Source organism: Drosophila simulans, chromosome 3L (genome assembly GCF_016746395.2).
Source record: "Drosophila simulans strain w501 chromosome 3L, Prin_Dsim_3.1, whole genome shotgun sequence".
Lineage (NCBI taxonomy): Eukaryota > Metazoa > Arthropoda > Insecta > Diptera > Drosophilidae > Drosophila > Drosophila simulans.
Genome location: NC_052522.2, coordinates 7556630 through 7576043, shown reverse-complemented (window position 1 = coordinate 7576043; position 19414 = coordinate 7556630). Strand labels below are relative to the sequence as shown.

The window sequence follows — 19414 nt, the reverse complement described above, 5'->3', positions numbered from 1 at the left end:
TTGCCAAATATATAACTAAACTGCACAATTTCATTAAAGAGTTTGTAGGTTTTGTAAGCTAAACTAAACGCCAACTAAAGTTGCTCTTTGGGCCATTGAAACCGTACTTAAAGCAAGGCCACCAGATCGTGCCAGATTAATTTGATTTATTCAGTTATTCAGTTACCGATTCGATTCTTATCCTTATTCCATTCTAACATATCATACTTGTTAAGGTTCTCAAGCTTTACGTTTAAATTTTGGTTAATATTTTCGGTTGGAATGCCGTGCACCTGATTGTAGATTGTTTATCCGTTGTTTATTGAACGTTAACAGTTTGTGTTGGTTGATATTATTTCGTTTCAAAGAAAGCAGAACTATTATGTACATTGTTTCTTGTTTTAAGATGAAAAATCAAATAATTAAGAATGATCAATTTCGAATTTCTACTGTTTGTGGCACCAAAGAGAACTTTTCTGAAACCGAATAAGTGTCAACTATTGAGAAAGAAACTAAAGTCAAGCGATCGCTGTGGCAAGCTCAATAATATCATATAACAAACGGTGTTTTGTTAATGTACCATACAAATATAAACATATAAAATAAATATCAATAAGTTGACGATTCTTTTATACATTCCTATTCAATTACGTTTCGGTTACTATAATTTGTATAATGATTTGATTCCATTTCGTTGGATCTTTTGTTGATTTGAACACATTTACAACAAGTAACACGTGACACGCTCACTTATTTTCCATTCAAAGGAAGCCAAAAATTAGTTTTTTCCAAAGTATTAAGCATGTTGTTTCGAAACGGCTTCAACGTAAGCGCAACAAGTACCCTAGTACTCGTACCTCTGTAAATGCTACAGCCCTAACAAATTAACCAAATATATGCTTGAAATCAAAGTGCCTCATAAACTCACACACCCCACACACACTACACTCTTCTTTTGACATTCAACAGACTCTACCTATATCATTACACTCATGCCATGCCATAGATAACCACAAAATACTAAATACTATATCTAATACTTATCGCTAAATACGATTTTAATACTATACCATAAACTATATACAATAATACTTTTCAATACTACTCCTATTCCATCTAATTGCTTTGTAATTAACACACAATCGTAATTCTCTCTGAAAACGTTTTTGTGTTGAGTTTATGGTTTCGTTTGAGAAATTAGTTCAACAATTTTGGAATTAATTCAATATTTATCTGCTAATGAGACAACAGTAGAGATTTTCAAGAGTTTTTACATACATATATGTAGTCTATGCGTAAACCCCATTTTCCAAGGCGTGAGACCTGCAATTGAACGTTTCCGTATTCCATCTAACTAATCCATCGCCAGGCGGACCATCTCGTGCTCAATGGGAAGATGTCACCGGTTCCACGCCCTTGACATTTGTCAATGACTGCGTCTCCTTTACGACCACAGTATCAGCTCGTTTCTGGCTGATGGATTGCCGCAACATTTCGGATGCCACCAAAATGGCCACTGAACTGTACAAGTTAGTGTTTGCTGCTCTGGACCTTAAGTAGTTCCTTGCTAAATTTCTGAATCTTTAAACACAGGGAAGTCATCCATGTGCCGTTTATTGCCAAGTTTGTGGTATTCGCCAAGAAGGTTGAACCATTCGAAGCTAGACTCCGGGTCTTTTGCATGACCGACGATCGTGAGGACAAAACTCTGGAGAAGCATGAGCTCTACACGGAAGTGGCCAAGAGCCGTGATGTCGAGGTCCTCGAGGGCAAGCCGCAGTACATCGAGATGGCTGGCAATCTGGTTCCAGTGACCAAATCTGGCGACCAGCTCCAGGTGCAATTCAAGGCCTTCCGAGAGAACCGCCTACCGTTCACAGTACGAGTCAAGGATCAACATGCCGACATTGTTGGACGCACTTTGTTCATGAAGGAACCGAAGGTGGCCAAGGGCGAGCCACCGCAACAGCCCATCTGCATCCTGAACATCGTTCTTCCGGAGGCTGTAATTCCCGATTCCACGACCGCCTTTTCGGACCGCGTCACCTCCGCCTACAGGACCTCAATGTTTAGCTTGAGCAAGCATCAAAATGACCATTACATTGGCGACATCCGCATCGTCGATCTATCCAACCTGTTGGGTAAGGATTGGATTCAGCTGGCCCCAGAGATTGGCATCAATGGGGAGGAGATCGATGAGATCATCAACCAAAACACAGATAGCATTGCCAGGCAGGCGCAGAGCATGATTCGCCTGTATAAGGACAAACCTAACTACGATATTCTTTCGCTGGAAACGGCTCTCAAAAACATTGGACGAGACGACATCATGAAAAAGTGCAAGAGTGGACGACTATCGCATTCGCGTGAATTCGACGAGGCGGACCTTATGAAGAACTCGGAGTCCGTGGAGGAACTGGTTCGCCGGGAAAGTAAGTATGAATTGAAATGTGTTAAAAATGTGCATGTTGATCGCTTGCTTTGCATGCTTTTAACCCATAGTGTCAAACGTGTTTGGAATAACCCTTTAAGTTCTCCCCTCAGGCAAGCGAATCCAGCAAATTAACGAACGCGAAGAAGTCAAATACTCTGCCGAGGAGAAGGAGGTCGAGGAATCGGAGTCTGATGAAGAAGCTGCCAAGCGAACAGTTGCCGAACGGCGGGAAAAGATTGTTAAGCGTCTGTCCATCGAACGATCAATTCCTGCCTCCACTCAGAAAAAAGAGATCACCCGCGAAATAACCGAAATCAAGCGTAAGAGTCTAATCGAGGACAAGAAGGCTCATCATGAATCCGAAATTCTGATGCAACTGCCTGCCGATAACGTGATTATCAAGACAACAACTGTTCCCGACCAAGTCATTAAGATGAAGATGGGCAAGATGGACTCAACCGAGGTAAGCAAGAGCGAGTTCGACAAGGAACTTACGCACAAGTTCAAGACATCCGGACGTAGCTCAGAGGAGGAAGACCAGCCATCGTCACCAGATCAGACTGACAAGATTGTCCAGGACATTAGTGCTGCCGAAAAGAAGGAGAAGGATGGCGTGACCTTCAGCCGAGTGACGACAATAACCCGCCAAGAGGCCCGCGACATTACCGAAGACTTCTTAGAGATTGAGAAGCGAAGCCAGCTCCCGGCAACTTCCACAACCGCAACAGTTCATGAGAAGTTCGTTGAGGAGATCAAAGAGAAGACCAGCCCTCTGGCTTCAGTGCCACAAGAAACATTCAAGGAGGTGCAACAAGTCATCAGCGAGGTGACCGAAATAGCCAGCAGAAAGGTTGAAAACATTATTAGCTCCTTTGAGAGTAGCAAGTCTGTGGATGCTACTCCCCTTCTGCCCACACAGCCGTCTGTCGAATCATCGAAGGTTAGCGAGACCATTAAAAACCTAGAGGATTCAAAGGCCGTGCCTGCGGAGCAAGTGAAGACTGTCCAGATTATTGAGAGCTCAAGTATTGAGGAGACAATTGCTGAATTTGAAGCCAAGAAGGTCAAATATGACTTCCATGGCGGTGAGCCCAAAACACAGATCCCAAAGTTCACGCGGAAGCCTAGCGATGACTCGATGAAGCCTACCGCAGCTCCACGTGCTACAGTTGAATCCGAAACTGAATCGGTCATTGAGACTAAGGTTGAAAAACCAATCTCAAAGATACCAGTCAAGACAATACCAACCGAAGCTCAGAAGGTTAGCGAAGTAGATGCACGTAAGATTACTCAAGACTTCCTCCAGGGTGAGAAACTGGCGGCCGAACCCAAGCCATCGCCAGCAGCCAGCAAGATACCCAAGGTGGAGCCGAGGAAATCTGTGGATAAGCAGGTCGATCGGGAATCAAAAGTATTGGATGATGTTGTGGCCTCTACGGCCACCATTATGACCGCCGGTCTGGGAGGTGAGCAGCTCAAAGATCAACTCGTCGATCACTCTGAAATTATCGCCAAGTCCGAAACAGTCGCCGAAAAGGTAACCGAACTGCTTGACACATTCCACAAGATCGAGGAGAAGGTCACCAAATCTGAAAAGACCTCGGAAATATCGAGCAAAGTGGAGGAACTAGTTAAAATCGAGGACAAACCTCTCTCACAAGTTCAACCCAAGGAGGACAAGGTGGCGCAAAAGGTTGCTGAAGTTATCGAAACATTCCACAAAATCGAGGAGCAGATCACCAGTGCCGATGCCCGCCAGCTCACTCGTGATTTCCTGAGCATGGAGCAACAAAACCAATTGCCGAGAATGCCACAATCTGCTGAGAAGCCCCTTGAATCTAGTTTGACATCCACAAGTGCTTCGGAACCAGAATCAATAGTCACAGTGAAGCCAGCACCCCCAGCGAGTAAGATACCTGTAGTGGAACCCAGGAAAATCGTTTTCGACGAATCTACAAAGCCTCTGATCGAACCAGAGCCAGTGAAGACCGCTGAAAAGAAGCCTCTTAATGAGCGACAACTAACCGCTGATTTCTTGAGCATGGAGCAACAAACCCAGCTGGTCTCGGAGCCTGCCAAATCGTTGGTGGAAGAGGTGATGAAGTCCGCCGAGCAAATGGTGGAGCTACCAAAACAGCAAAAGCCCCTGAATGAGCGACAACTTACAGAGGACTTCCTGCTTATGGAACAGCAGACACAACTGCCTTCAGACATTGTTAAGCCAACGGATAAGCTGATCGATGGTATTGAGTCTGCAGCGCCGGTTGGAGATGAAGCATCACCGTTCCATACGCCCAAGCTAACCACCAGCGTGGTGACACAGGAGCCACAGCAACTGGCGAGCGAATATGACAGTGACACCTTCGGCAAACAGGCCACCATGCCGTTAGGAGACTCAAAGATGGACCAGGGACTCACTGCACCAGTATCCATGGAGCCACGAAAGTCACTGACCGATGCCGAGTTCTGCAAATCGGTGGGCGAAACAATCACCAAGAAGATGAGTGTGGGAGTGATTGAAATAAGTGATGAGCTCAAGAAAATTGGTACGTTGCCCAGAGTTTTCTTTAAGTTAATATCTTGTCTTACCTATTTTTTCGATGCAGAGAGCGAAATCCCACATTCCCAGACTCCTCCACCAACACCGAGTGACAACAAAACCGACAAGCAGAACGAAGAGCCAGAACTGATCAGCTTGGAGCGTGGTAAGTTGGTGTGTTGGTAACACTAATGCTTCGATATATACAACAATTTGAAAATAGATTACCTGGCCGACACTGTGACCACCCTGCACACAACTACAGAGTCGACCCTCGAACGCGTTTCTGCCATTACCAAAATTGGTAAGTGCAAGTCCTGAAATGGGTGGCTGCCTCTATGCTCAATTTCTATGCAATTTGTAATTGTTATGTAAACTTACTTTATATATTTTTTATTTTTGCCTTTTTCGGTAAAAGAATATAAGTCTGTTACCATAATTTTTATACACCCCTTCTTTTCATTTGAATCTTTTCATTTACAGTTTTGCCACATTCCGTAGTGTTCCTTGAAATATTTTTCTGTTTTATCCCATTTCGGTACTACTCTTCTCTGTTCCTCTACATTCCATCTTGATTTAAGTCAAAAGGCTTTTTGTATGCAAAGTACCATTCAACCATTAAACGATTGCGATCTAAAAACCGTTAGTTAGTTAATTGTATTTGTAAAAAAAAAACGACTGGCAAACTGCTACTGTGTGTATCTTAATTAAAAAAGTCTATAAGTGCGGCAGTAAGAGTGCCATAAATCGAAAATTAAAAGGGATATCCCAATCCTAAGATAACAAACAACAAACTGAAGCGCAATGAATGAATATGGCCACGAAATCACGCAGATACTTGTACCAAAGCAAATGTAGCTAAGTTTCCCGATAATCCAATTACGTTAACACTGACGAAAGGTCGCAGAAACATGGCTAATTGTTTGTCTGGCGCCGTTCTGCGCAGTGAATGCATAACATTCGGTGGTGTCATTGCCAGTGGGGCATTCAATAGATAGATCGAATCACGGATCGATATTCGTTAGCAACTTTAACTTTTTCCCCAAACGCTCTCCAATCGCGGATATTTTCCTGTTGACCGAAGAAAGCCTATTAGTCCATTAGCCCTCGAAAGGCATCCACAGTTAATAGTATTTTCCGTGTGGTTCCTTATATAAGTATAGCCTATCCAATCCACCGCAGGGTGGTGAAAAACTGAGACTAGCGCCCTTATGTCATAGGGCGCGGGGGCAAAAAGCTGGCAAAACCCGCACGGTGGCGTATACTTAATTTAATTTGCCTCTGGCATTCTTGCAGTACAGCGATAGCCGCGCATTTCGGGCAGATTTAGTCACGAATTTGAATTTCCCAAGTACGCGCGATTCAGAATTTAAACAGAGTAACATATTGAATTGGATTGGAGTTATTTGAAAAATATTAAAAAGAAAAATTGTGCTGATTTGTGATTGTGATTCATTCAATGCGAAACGGAATAAACTATTCTCATAAACTTAACAATACTCTAAAGTAACATTAAGTCTATTGTATTTTAATGGTAAGTTCTCATGTATAATTACAATCAATTTGAAAAGTTGCCACAGCTTCAGGTCCTATGTCTATACATCTATGATGGGTATCGTTTTCTGATAGGTCTGTCTCATTGTTGTCCTCTCAACTATCATGGTATAATAATTACGTTTGCAATTACAAATATTTAAGCAATTGAGTTTATGTTTTTCAATGAACTACTGCAAGCTACAATTTAAATAATTCGATTTGTGTTTAACCTATGTAATAACCTTGTTTACTATACTCGTACTCAATCGGCCTATAGAATATATCTATAGCTAAGCCAAATATGCAATACTACATATATTAACATTCGTTTAGCAATTACTAAGATTTTTTTCATTAAGATAAACACTTTTGGCATACTTTTGGATTTCCGAAATTGTAAAAATAAAACCCAAATTGAAACCTCACCCATATTGGGATCAGCAAGGAGCTGGACGTCCTCCACCCGGCTATTGATCTCCATATGAGGATTTATCGAAGAACACTCCAGTGAACCACCATGGCCTTCAGTTTGCAATGTTTATGTTTGATTTGTTTTTCGCAAATAATTATGTGTTCTGTTGCTTTTCGTAACTTTATCAAACCTTAACGAAAAAGCATATACTTACCATAAATATATATCGATAATAGTGTACTGTACCTGAATGTTAAGTCGAGTCATAACCAGATCTCACTGTAGTACTCCTATGCAGCATAAACAACTCGTATTCGTACTCTTTTGTCATTATTTGCGAATTTTATAACAGCCACAATTGTAATAGCCTCACTGTATAATCAACATTTGATTTATTTGCACCCAGACCCACCAACCCAGCGCGCTTTTTAAATGTAATTGATTGTTTATAGAGCTCATTAAATATACGAGTATGTGACATATGATGTCGTGGCTTGATCCAAATCTTGCAATACTAGATAATTTTGCTTTTTGATTTCATAATCAACATAAACATTGCTTAAATATTTGCAAATCAAAAACATGCAAACGTAATTCGCTAAGATCAGCTCTTGAATTTTACTCGAAGCCTTGAATCTTGTGCAGCATCCAAACAAGCAGAAATGGACCCAATTATCCACGACCTCATATGCAGCATCTAAACGTATGTGCCTGAATGAAGCTAAGCTTATCTCAATCCCAGTTCATGTTGGGTCGGTTCAGCTAAGCTCCATCTGGAATTTGGCATCTGTTAATTGCGATACAGAAATTTTAATTGCGCTTCTCAACAAAGTACTAAAGCATAAGCATTAAGTGCATGTTTGTGCCTGCTGCTGGGTTTTTGGCGTAAAGCTTGTAGCAAGAATATACCCATGTATACCAGCCTCTATGAAGGTGTGTATATATGTCGGCAACTTGATTGCACTCTGTACATAGACTAATCCACCATAAAAATGAAAATATGGTTTAATCGAAATTGGTGTTAATTGTGTTTATATTGCTTGTTTTTACTCTACTTTACTCTCCCAACCAAACCCCAATTCGCCATCCCCGGAATGCCTCAAACAGAGCACTTCAGTGTTCATAATGTAAAATCCGAAACCTTTACAAGAACAGATGAACCTGATAAGCTGCTCCATAGTGTGGTAGCTCCCCCCGATATTCAGAAATTGTACTCACAAGACACTACCTCATTTACAGAAATGAGTACAAGTAGTCAAACACCGAAGATGACAACAACGACGACCATGACAGCACAAATAGATCGCACCAAAGTAGATTTGACTATTCCTGGGCAAGATCAGCAAAAACACAAGGATCTGAAGGAGCAGTCCGCAGTAGTTGTAGATGCAAAAACAGAGGCAGAGAAGACCGCCAGTGATAGGGAGTATTTAGAACAAATTATGGGCTGTGGCGATGTCAGACGCAAGATCATGCGTTTGGAGAGCAGTTGCAGCACAGAATCATTGGAGTCAGTGGGCAAGTCATCCGCTGTGACACCCAAATATATAGGCGACAATGTGCCAGTGGTGCGAGAGGTGGTGCAGAGTATGGAGGATAAGATCTGCAGCACAGTGGTGTCGGCCATTCCGTTTACCGTGCAAAAACGCAAGCCCCATGAAGATGACAAGGAACCCAATGTAGTAGAACTAGAAAAACAAATACTAACGCCAGCAGATTTGGCCCTGGAAAAGATATTAAAATGTGAACCACCCTCTGAGGTTGTAAGAATTTCACCCATCGAGGCCATGTCTCTTGGCCTTAAAGAGATTGATGAAGAGGTTTGTGAAAAAGTTTGTGAGAAGCGCAAGTCCTTTGTGGTAGCTGAAGACTTATGTGAAACGGAAAAGACTTTAACTGAACAGGTAATAGATTTAAATAGGCAAGTAGACCAGGTACCTGAAAGGGTTTTTACTGAGACAATTGAAAGGCATTTAGACTTAGGAGATAGGGATGTCATTGAGGCGTTACCAAAGGTTAAGGAAGTTGTGCAGGACATTGAACGTAAATATCCTGCGGCTAACTTAGAGGCCAAACCTTTCAGTCCACGCAAGCGCACAACCCCAGACCGTAAGGTTGATGTTTCGTCCTTAGAGCAGCAGATTTTAACCGACGCCGATCTGATTTTAGATGGTTTAGGCTCTAAGTGCGTACCAGAACAAAAGGTACAGTCGCCCATTTTTGCATTGAACAAGGCAAGCAGTAGTACTGAAAACCTAGAAGATGTATGCGAAAAGAAATGCTCAAAGCGCACAATCTCAGATATGGCAAAGGTCTTTGAAAGGCAAGAAGACCCAACAACTATGCCATCTATTAAAAATGTAAAGTCGACAACTGCCAAGTTCCTAGAGTGCGAGTCAGGGAAGTTCGCTATTACAGAAAGTATTCAGGATTTTACTGCCAAGGGTAGTTTAAATGAAGAAGTAGCTGCGATTGAAAAAGGTCAAATTAGATTTTTAAAAGATTGTGATACACAAGAATTTCCAATAGAAACGAATTTGGATACAAAATTCGTAGAATTTCCAAAAATTTCACACACCCTCGAACGATTACATTCCATTTCGAAGACTGACATTGCTGATACAAAGAAAATCGTCCACGAATCTAGTGAATTTAAATCAAAATTAGATAAACTCGTGCACAAGACAGCACAAGCAGATAACCAAAATCCTGACAAAATTAAGTTTCCCACTCAGGATAATTTAGATGAGCTTCAAACACAAATAAGCTTGACCTCTGAACTTGTTACAATGACATATAAATTTCCACCTGAAGGGAAATCTTATTTAGGTAAGGAACCAATTGAAAGTGAAAGCGACGAGGAACTGGACACTTTAAACAAAAAATGCAAGCTTCAGCTCTTATCAAAAATTGAACAGTCATCTTTTATTGATACAACCAAGATCACCAAGAGTACTGAAAAAAGAGATATAACCAAATTTCCAACGGCAAACGATAGTCAAGGTGAGATGTTTAGCAAATCAGGAGCCACTCTTAAAAAACAATCCGGGGGAAAAACAGACTGCATTCACTCCACTGAAACAATATCTTCTGTAACAGCTAGTGGAGATAAGTCTCCACTCCATCTAGAAGAAAAAACAAAGTCGCCTGAGAGGAAAGACGAAAAGGTCCTAGCTAAACCAGACGACAGTTCCAAGTCGGTCTTTGAGACTGATAAGCCCAGTACTAAAGAATATTCGGACGATGAAACCGATGACGAAATAGATTTTCCCAAGCCACAAGACAAGCCTATTATTAGCCATCCAACATCTTTGGTAACTGGTGTTACAGGTGGTGGGGTTAAATCTCCTCTCCATCCTGAAGAAAAACCAAAGTCGCCTGAGAAGAAAGACGAAAAGGTCCTAGCTAAACCAGACGACAGTTCCAAGTCGGTCGTTGAGACTGATAAGCCCAGTCCTAAAGAATATTCGGACGATGAAACTGATGACGAAATAGATATTCCCAAGCCACAAGACAAGCCTATTAGCCATCCAACTTCTTTGGTAACTGGTGTTACAGGTGGTGGGGTTAAATCTCCTCTCCATTCTGAGGAAAAACCAAAGTCGCCTGAGAAGAAAGACGAAAATGTCCTAGCTAAACCAGACGACAGTTCCAAGTCGGTCGTTGAGACTGATAAGCCCAGTCCTAAAGAATATTCGGACGATGAAACTGATGACGAAATAGATATTCCCAAGCCACAAGACAAGCCTATTAGCCATCCAACTTCTTTGGTAACTGGTGTTACAGGTGGTGGGGTTATGTCTCCTCTCCATTCAGAGGAAAAACCAAAGTCGCCTGAGAAGAAGGACGAAAAGGTCCTAGCTAAACCAGACGACAGTTCCAAGTCGGTCGTTAAGACTGATAAGACCAGTCCTAAAGAATATTCGGACGATGAAACTGATGACGAAATAGATATTCCCAAGCCACAAGACAAGCCTATTAGCCATCCAACTTCTTTGGTAACTGGTGTTACAGGTGGTGGGGTTAAATCTCCTCTTCATCCTGAGGAAAAACCAAAGTCGCCTGAGAAGAAGGACGAAAAGGTCCTAGCTAAACCAGACGACAGTTCCAAGTCGGTCGTTAAGACTGATAAGACCAGTCCTAAAGAATATTCGGACGATGAAACCGATGACGAAATAGATTTATCCAAGCCGCAAGACAAGATTTTTAGGGAAGCAACTCCATCAGTGACACCCTTCACTACTATCCCTGACGTAAAGGCCAGAGATGTTATTTCCTTCAAGGCAGAAGAAAGTTCAACAACAGTTCAAACAACTATTAAGTTAGCAAGCACTAGTATAACAACAGAGGATACCAAGATAGTTAAACCGATTGATTCGCTTTCACAATTGAAAGTCGATAAGATTCCAACCTCAGTAGGAGACAAGGCACCAAAAGAGTCAGTGAAGCCTATGTTAAAGGAGTATTCGGACGATGAAACTGATGACGAAATAGATATTCCCAAGCCACAAGACAAGCCTATTAGCCATCCAACTTCTTTGGTAACTGGTGTTACAGGTGGTGGGGTTAAATCTCCTCTCCATCCTGAAGAAAAACCAAAGTCGCCTGAGAAGAAAGACGAAAAGGTCCTAGCTAAACCAGACGACAGTTCCAAGTCGGTCGTTGAGACTGATAAGCCCAGTCCTAAAGAATATTCGGACGATGAAACTGATGACGAATTAGATATTCCCAAGCCACAAGACAAGCCTATTAGCCACCCAACTTCTTTGGTAACTGGTGTTACAGGTGGTGCGGTTATGTCTCCTCTCCATTCTGAGGAAAAACCAAAGTCGCCTGAGAAGAAAGACGAAAAGGTCCTAGCTAAACCAGACGACAGTTCCAAGTCGGTCGTTGAGACTGATAAGCCCAGTCCTAAAGAATATTCGGACGATGAAACTGATGACGAAATAGATATTCCCAAGCCACAAGACAAGATTTTTAGGGAAGCAACTCCATCAGTGACACCCTTCACTACTATCCCTGACGTAAAGGCCAGAGATGTTATTTCCTTCAAGGCAGAAGAAAGTTCAACAACAGTTCAAACAACAATTAAGTTAGCAAGCACTAGTATAACAACAGAGGATACCAAGATAGTTAAACCGATTGATTCGCTTTCACAATTGAAAGACGATAAGATTCCAACCTCAGTAGGAGACAAGGCACCAAAAGAGTCAGTAAAGCCTATGTTAAAGGAGTATTCGGACGATGAAACTGATGACGAAATAAATATTCCCAAGCCACAAGACAAGCCTATTAGCCATCCAACTTCTTTGGTAACTGGTGTTACAGGTGGTGGGGTTAAATCTCCTCTTCATCCTGAGGAAAAACCAAAGTCGCCTGAGAAGAAGGACGAAAAGGTCCTAGCTAAACCAGACGACAGTTCCAAGTCGGTCGTTAAGACTGATAAGACCAGTCCTAAAGAATATTCGGACGATGAAACCGATGACGAAATAGATTTATCCAAGCCGCAAGACAAGATTTTTAGGGAAGCAACTCCATCAGTGACACCCTTCACTACTATCCCTGACGTAAAGGCCAGAGATGTTATTTCCTTCAAGGCCGAAGAAAGTTCAACAACAGTTCAAACAACTATTAAGTTAGCAAGCACTAGTATAACAACAGAGGATACCAAGATAGTTAAACCGATTGATTCGCTTTCACAATTGAAAGACGATAAGATTCCAACCTCAGTAGGAGACAAGGCACCAAAAGAGTCAGTAAAGCCTATGTTAAAGGAGTATTCGGACGATGAAACTGATGACGAAATAGATATTCCCAAGCCACAAGACAAGCCTATTAGCCATCCAACTTCTTTGGTAACTGGTGTTACAGGTGGTGGGGTTAAATCTCCTCTTCATCCTGAGGAAAAACCAAAGTCGCCTGAGAAGAAGGACGAAAAGGTCCTAGCTAAACCAGACGACAGTTCCAAGTCGGTCGTTAAGACTGATAAGCTCAGTCCTAAAGAATATTCGGACGATGAAACTGATGACGAAATAGATATTCCCAAGCCACAGGACAAGCCTATTAGCCATCCAACTTCTTTGGTAACTGGTGTTACAGGTGGTGGGGTTATGTCTCCTCTCCATTCTGAGGAAAAACCAAAGTCGCCTGAGAAGAAAGACGAAAAGGTCCTAGCTAAACCAGACGACAGTTCCAAGTCGGTCGTTGAGACTGATAAGCCCAGTCTTAAAGAATATTCGGACCATGAAACTGATGACGAAATAGATTTATCCAAGCCGCAAGACAAGATTTTTAGGGAAGCAACTCCATCAGTGACACCCTTCACTACTATCCCTGACGAAAAGGCCAGAGATGTTATTTCCTTCAAGGCAGAAGAAAGTTCAACAACAGTTCAAACAACAATTAAGTTAGCAAGCACTAGTATAACAACAGAGGATACCAAGATAGTTAAACCGATTGATTCGCTTTCACAATTGAAAGACGATAAGATTCCAACCTCAGTAGGAGACAAGGCACCAAAAGAGTCAGAAAAGCCTATGTTAAAGGAGTATTCGGACGATGAAACTGATGACGAAATAGATATTCCCAAGCCACAAGACAAGCCTATTAGCCACCCAACTTCTTTGGTAACTGGTGTTACAGGTGGTGGGGTTAAATCTCCTCTCCATCCTGAAGAAAAACCAAAGTCGCCTGAGAAGAAAGACGAAAAGGTCCTAGCTAAACCAGACGACAGTTCCAAGTCGGTCGTTGAGACTGATAAGCCCAGTCCTAAAGAATATTCGGACGATGAAACTGATGACGAAATAGATATTCCCAAGCCACAGGACAAGCCTATTAGCCATCCAACTTCTTTGGTAACTGGTGTTACAGGTGGTGGGGTTATGTCTCCTCTCCATTCTGAGGAAAAACCAAAGTCGCCTGAGAAGAAAGACGAAAAGGTCCTAGCTAAACCAGACGACAGTTCCAAGTCGGTCGTTGAGACTGATAAGCCCAGTCTTAAAGAATATTCGGACCATGAAACTGATGACGAAATAGATTTATCCAAGCCGCAAGACAAGATTTTTAGGGAAGCAACTCCATCAGTGACACCCTTCACTACTATCCCTGACGAAAAGGCCAGAGATGTTATTTCCTTCAAGGCAGAAGAAAGTTCAACAACAGTTCAAACAACAATTAAGTTAGCAAGCACTAGTATAACAACAGAGGATACCAAGATAGTTAAACCGATTGATTCGCTTTCACAATTGAAAGACGATAAGATTCCAACCTCAGTAGGAGACAAGGCACCAAAAGAGTCAGTAAAGCCTATGTTAAAGGAGTATTCGGACGATGAAACTGATGACGAAATAGATATTCCCAAGCCACAAGACAAGCCTATTAGCCATCCAACTTCTTTGGTAACTGGTGTTACAGGTGGTGGGGTTATGTCTCCTCTCCATTCTGAGGAAAAACCAAAGTCGCCTGAGAAGAAAGACGAAAAGGTCCTAGCTAAACCAGACGACAGTTCCAAGTCGGTCGTTGAGACTGATAAGCCCAGTCTTAAAGAATATTCGGACCATGAAACTGATGACGAAATAGATTTATCCAAGCCACAAGACAAGATTTTTAGGGAAGCAACTCCATCAGTGACACCCTTCACTACTATCCCTGACGAAAAGGCCAGAGATGTTATTTCCTTCAAGGCAGAAGAAAGTTCAACAACAGTTCAAACAACAATTAAGTTAGCAAGCACTAGTATAACAACAGAGGATACCAAGATAGTTAAACCGATTGATTCGCTTTCACAATTGAAAGACGATAAGATTCCAACCTCAGTAGGAGACAAGGCACCAAAAGAGTCAGTAAAGCCTATGTTAAAGGAGTATTCGGACGATGAAACTGATGACGAAATAGATATTCCCAAGCCACAAGACAAGCCTATTAGCCATCCAACTTCTTTGGTAACTGGTGTTACAGATGGTGGGGTTAAATCTCCTCTTCATCCTGAGGAAAAACCAAAGTCGCCTGAGAAGAAGGACGAAAAGGTCCTAGCTAAACCAGACGACAGTTCCAAGTCGGTCGTTGAGACTGATAAGCCCAGTCCTAAAGAATATTCGGACGATGAAACTGATGACGAAATAGAGTTATCCAAGCCGCAAGACAAGATTTTTAGGGAAGCAACTCCATCAGTGACACCCTTCACTACTATCCCTGACGTAAAGGCCAGAGATGTTATTTCCTTCAAGGCAGAAGAAAGTTCAACAACAGTTCAAACAACAATTAAGTTAGCAAGCACTAGTATAACAACAGAGGATACCAAGATAGTTAAACCGATTGATTCGCTTTCACAATTGAAAGACGATAAGATTCCAACCTCAGTAGGAGACAAGGCACCAAAAGAGTCAGTAAAGCCTATGTTAAAGGAGTATTCGGACGATGAAACTGATGACGAAATAGATATTCCCAAGCCACAAGACAAGCCTATTAGCCATCCAACTTCTTTGGTAACTGGTGTTACAGATGGTGGGGTTAAATCTCCTCTTCATCCTGAGGAAAAACCAAAGTCGCCTGAGAAGAAGGACGAAAAGGTCCTAGCTAAACCAGACGACAGTTCCAAGTCGGTCGTTGAGACTGATAAGCCCAGTCCTAAAGAATATTCGGACGATGAAACTGATGACGAAATAGAGTTATCCAAGCCGCAAGACAAGATTTTTAGGGAAGCAACTCCATCAGTGACACCCTTCACTACTATCCCTGACGTAAAGGCCAGAGATGTTATTTCCTTCAAGGCAGAAGAAAGTTCAACAACAGTTCAAACAACAATTAAGTTAGCAAGCACTAGTATAACAACAGAGGATACCAAGATAGTTAAACCGATTGATTCGCTTTCACAATTGAAAGACGATAAGATTCCAACCTCAGTAGGAGACAAGGCACCAAAAGAGTCAGTAAAGCCTATGTTAAAGGAGTATTCGGACGATGAAACTGATGACGAAATAGATATTCCCAAGCCACAAGACAAGCCTATTAGCCATCCAACTTCTTTGGTAACTGGTGTTACAGATGGTGGGGTTAAATCTCCTCTTCATCCTGAGGAAAAACCAAAGTCGCCTGAGAAGAAGGACGAAAAGGTCCTAGCTAAACCAGACGACAGTTCCAAGTCGGTCGTTGAGACTGATAAGCCCAGTCCTAAAGAATATTCGGACGATGAAACTGATGACGAAATAGAGTTATCCAAGCCGCAAGACAAGATTTTTAGGGAAGCAACTCCATCAGTGACACCCTTCACTACTATCCCTGACGTAAAGGCCAGAGATGTTATTTCCTTCAAGGCAGAAGAAAGTTCAACAACAGTTCAAACAACAATTAAGTTAGCAAGCACTAGTATAACAACAGAGGATACCAAGATAGTTAAACCGATTGATTCGCTTTCACAATTGAAAGACGATAAGATTCCAACCTCAGTAGGAGACAAGGCACCAAAAGAGTCAGTAAAGCCTATGTTAAAGGAGTATTCGGACGATGAAACTGATGACGAAATAGATATTCCCAAGCCACAAGACAAGCCTATTAGCCATCCAACTTCTTTGGTAACTGGTGTTACAGATGGTGGGGTTAAATCTCCTCTTCATCCTGAGGAAAAACCAAAGTCGCCTGAGAAGAAGGACGAAAAGGTCCTAGCTAAACCAGACGACAGTTCCAAGTCGGTCGTTGAGACTGATAAGCCCAGTCCTAAAGAATATTCGGACGATGAAACTGATGACGAAATAGAGTTATCCAAGCCGCAAGACAAGATTTTTAGGGAAGCAACTCCATCAGTGACACCCTTCACTACTATCCCTGACGTAAAGGCCAGAGATGTTATTTCCTTCAAGGCAGAAGAAAGTTCAACAACAGTTCAAACAACTATTAAGTTAGCAAGCACTAGTATAACAACAGAGGATACCAAGATAGTTAAACCGATTGATTCGCTTTCACAATTGAAAGTCGATAAGATTCCAACCTCAGTAGGAGACAAGGCACCAAAAGAGTCAGTGAAGCCTATGTTAAAGGAGTATTCGGACGATGAAACTGATGACGAAATAGATATTCCCAAGCCACAAGACAAGCCTATTAGCCATCCAACTTCTTTGGTAACTGGTGTTACAGGTGGTGGGGTTATGTCTCCTCTCCATTCTGAGGAAAAACCAAAGTCGCCTGAGAAGAAAGACGAAAAGGTCCTAGCTAAACCAGACGACAGTTCCAAGTCGGTCGTTAAGACTGATAAGACCAGTCCTAATGAATATTCGGACGATGAAACCGATGACGAAATAGATATTCCCAAGCCACAAGACAAGCCTATTAGCCATCCAACTTCTTTGGTAACTGGTGTTACAGGTGGTGGGGTTATGTCTCCTCTCCATTCTGAGAAAAAACCGAAGTCGCCTGAGAAGAAAGACGAAAAGGTCCTAGCTAAACCAGACGACAGTTCCAAGTCGGTCGTTGAGACTGATAAGCCCAGTCCTAAAGAATATTCGGACGATGAAACTGATGACGAAATAGATATTCCCAAGCCACAAGACAAGCCTATTAGCCACCCAACTTCTTTGGTAACTTGTGTTACAGGTGGTGGGGTTATGTCTCCTCTCCATTCTGAGAAAAAACCGAAGTCGCCTGAGAAGAAAGATGAAAAGGTCCTAGCTAAACCAGACGACAGTTCCAAGTCGGTCGTTGAGACTGATAAGCCCAGTCCTAAAGAATATTCGGACGATGAAACTGATGACGAAATAGATATTCCCAAGCCACAGGACAAGCCTATTAGCCATCCAACTTCTTTGGTAACTGGTGTTGCAGGTGGTGGGGTTATGTCTCCTCTCCATTCTGAGGAAAAACCAAAGTCGCCTGAGAAAAAAGACGAAAAAGTCCTAGCTAAACCAGACGACAGTTCGAAGTCGGTCGTTGAGACTGATAAGCCCAGTCCTAAAGAATATTCGGACGATGAAACTGATGACGAAATAGATATTCCCAAGCCACAAGACAAGCCTATTAGCCACCCAACTTCTTTGGTAACTGGTGTTGCAGGTGGTGGGGTTATGTCTCCTCTCCATTCTGAGGAAAAACCAAAGTCGCCTGAGAAGAAAGACGAAAAGGTCCTAGCTAAACCAGACGACAGTTCGAAGTCGGTCGTTGAGACTGATAAGCCCAGTCCTAAAGAATATTCGGACGATGAAACTGATGACGAAATAGATATTCCCAAGCCACAGGACAAGCCTATTAGCCATCCAACTTCTTTGGTAACTGGTGTTGCAGGTGGTGGGGTTATGTCTCCTCTCCATTCTGAGGAAAAACCAAAGTCGCCTGAGAAAAAAGACGAAAAGGTCCTAGCTAAACCAGACGACAGTTCGAAGTCGGTCGTTGAGACTGATAAGCCCAGTCCTAAAGAATATTCGGACGATGAAACTGATGACGAAATAGATATTCCCAAGCCACAAGACAAGCCTATTAGCCATCCAACTTCTTTGGTAACTGGTGTTACAGGTGGTGGGGTTATGTCTCCTCTCCATTCTGAGGTAAAACCAAAGTCGCCTGAGAAGAAAGACGAAAAGGTCCTAGCTAAACCAGACGACAGTTCCAAGTCGGTCGTTGAGACTGATAAGCCCAGTCCTAAAGAATATTCGGACGATGAAACTGATGACGAAATAGATATTCCCAAGCCACAAGACAAGCCTATTAGCCACCCAACTTCTTTGGTAACTGGTGTAACAGGTGGTGGGGTTAAATCTCCTCTCCATCCTGAAGAAAAACCAAAGTCGCCTGAGAAGAAAGACGAAAAGGTCCTAGCTAAACCAGACGACAGTTCCAAGTCGGTCGTTGAGACTGATAAGCCCAGTCCTAAAGAATATTCGGACGATGAAACTGATGACGAATTAGATATTCCCAAGCCACAAGACAAGCCTATTAGCCATCCAACTTCTTTGGTAACTGGTGTTACAGGTGGTGGGGTTATGTCTCCTCTCCATTCTGAGAAAAAACCGAAGTCGCCTGAGAAGAAAGACGAAAAGGTCCTAGCTAAACCAGACGACAGTTCCAAGTCGGTCGTTGAGACTGATAAGCCCAGTCCTAAAGAATATTCGGACGATGAAACTGATGACGAAATAGATATTCCCAAGCCACAAGACAAGCCTATTAGCCATCCAACTTCTTTGGTAACTGGTGTTACAGGTGGTGGGGTTAAATCTCCTCTTCATCCTGAGGAAAAACCAAAGTCGCCTGAGAAGAAGGACGAAAAGGTCCTAGCTAAACCAGACGACAGTTCCAAGTCGGTCGTTAAGACTGATAAGACCAGTCCTAAAGAATATTCGGACGATGAAACCGATGACGAAATAGATTTATCCAAGCCGCAAGACAAGATTTTTAGGGAAGCAACTCCATCAGTGACACCCTTCACTACTATCCCTGACGTAAAGGCCAGAGATGTTATTTCCTTCAAGGCAGAAGAAAGTTCAACAACAGTTCAAACAACAATTAAGTTAGCAAGCACTAGTATAACAACAGA

General features: G+C 42.4%; 3 protein-coding genes across 6 annotated transcripts in view; 2 read left to right on the top strand and 1 right to left on the bottom strand.

The window, feature by feature from the left end:
- Positions 1-19414, bottom strand: part of LOC6737177 (fibrillin-1) — a 109070-nt gene that overhangs the window by 58022 nt on the left and 31634 nt on the right. The gene's annotated exons all lie outside the window — the stretch shown is intronic.
- Positions 1-19414, top strand: part of LOC6737171 — a 58057-nt gene that overhangs the window by 11734 nt on the left and 26909 nt on the right. The window contains exons 11-21 of the mRNA XM_039294055.2: positions 1349-1508; positions 1573-2411; positions 2524-4959; positions 5020-5118; positions 5176-5256; positions 8008-11294; positions 11340-12467; positions 12564-13278; positions 13333-14015; positions 14115-16181; positions 16278-19319. Coding sequence (XP_039149989.1) covers positions 1349-1508; positions 1573-2411; positions 2524-4959; positions 5020-5118; positions 5176-5256; positions 8008-11294; positions 11340-12467; positions 12564-13278; positions 13333-14015; positions 14115-16181; positions 16278-19319 — 14537 coding nt within the window. The remainder of the gene's footprint in view (positions 1-1348; positions 1509-1572; positions 2412-2523; positions 4960-5019; positions 5119-5175; positions 5257-8007; positions 11295-11339; positions 12468-12563; positions 13279-13332; positions 14016-14114; positions 16182-16277; positions 19320-19414) is intronic.
- LOC27208501 overlaps positions 6234-19414 on the top strand; it is a 40090-nt gene continuing 26909 nt past the window's right edge. For all 3 annotated transcript variants that reach the window (XM_044922908.1, XM_044922907.1, XM_016184054.3), the window contains exon 1: positions 6234-6486. The gene's annotated coding sequence lies outside the window, so the exon portion shown is untranslated. The remainder of the gene's footprint in view (positions 6487-19414) is intronic.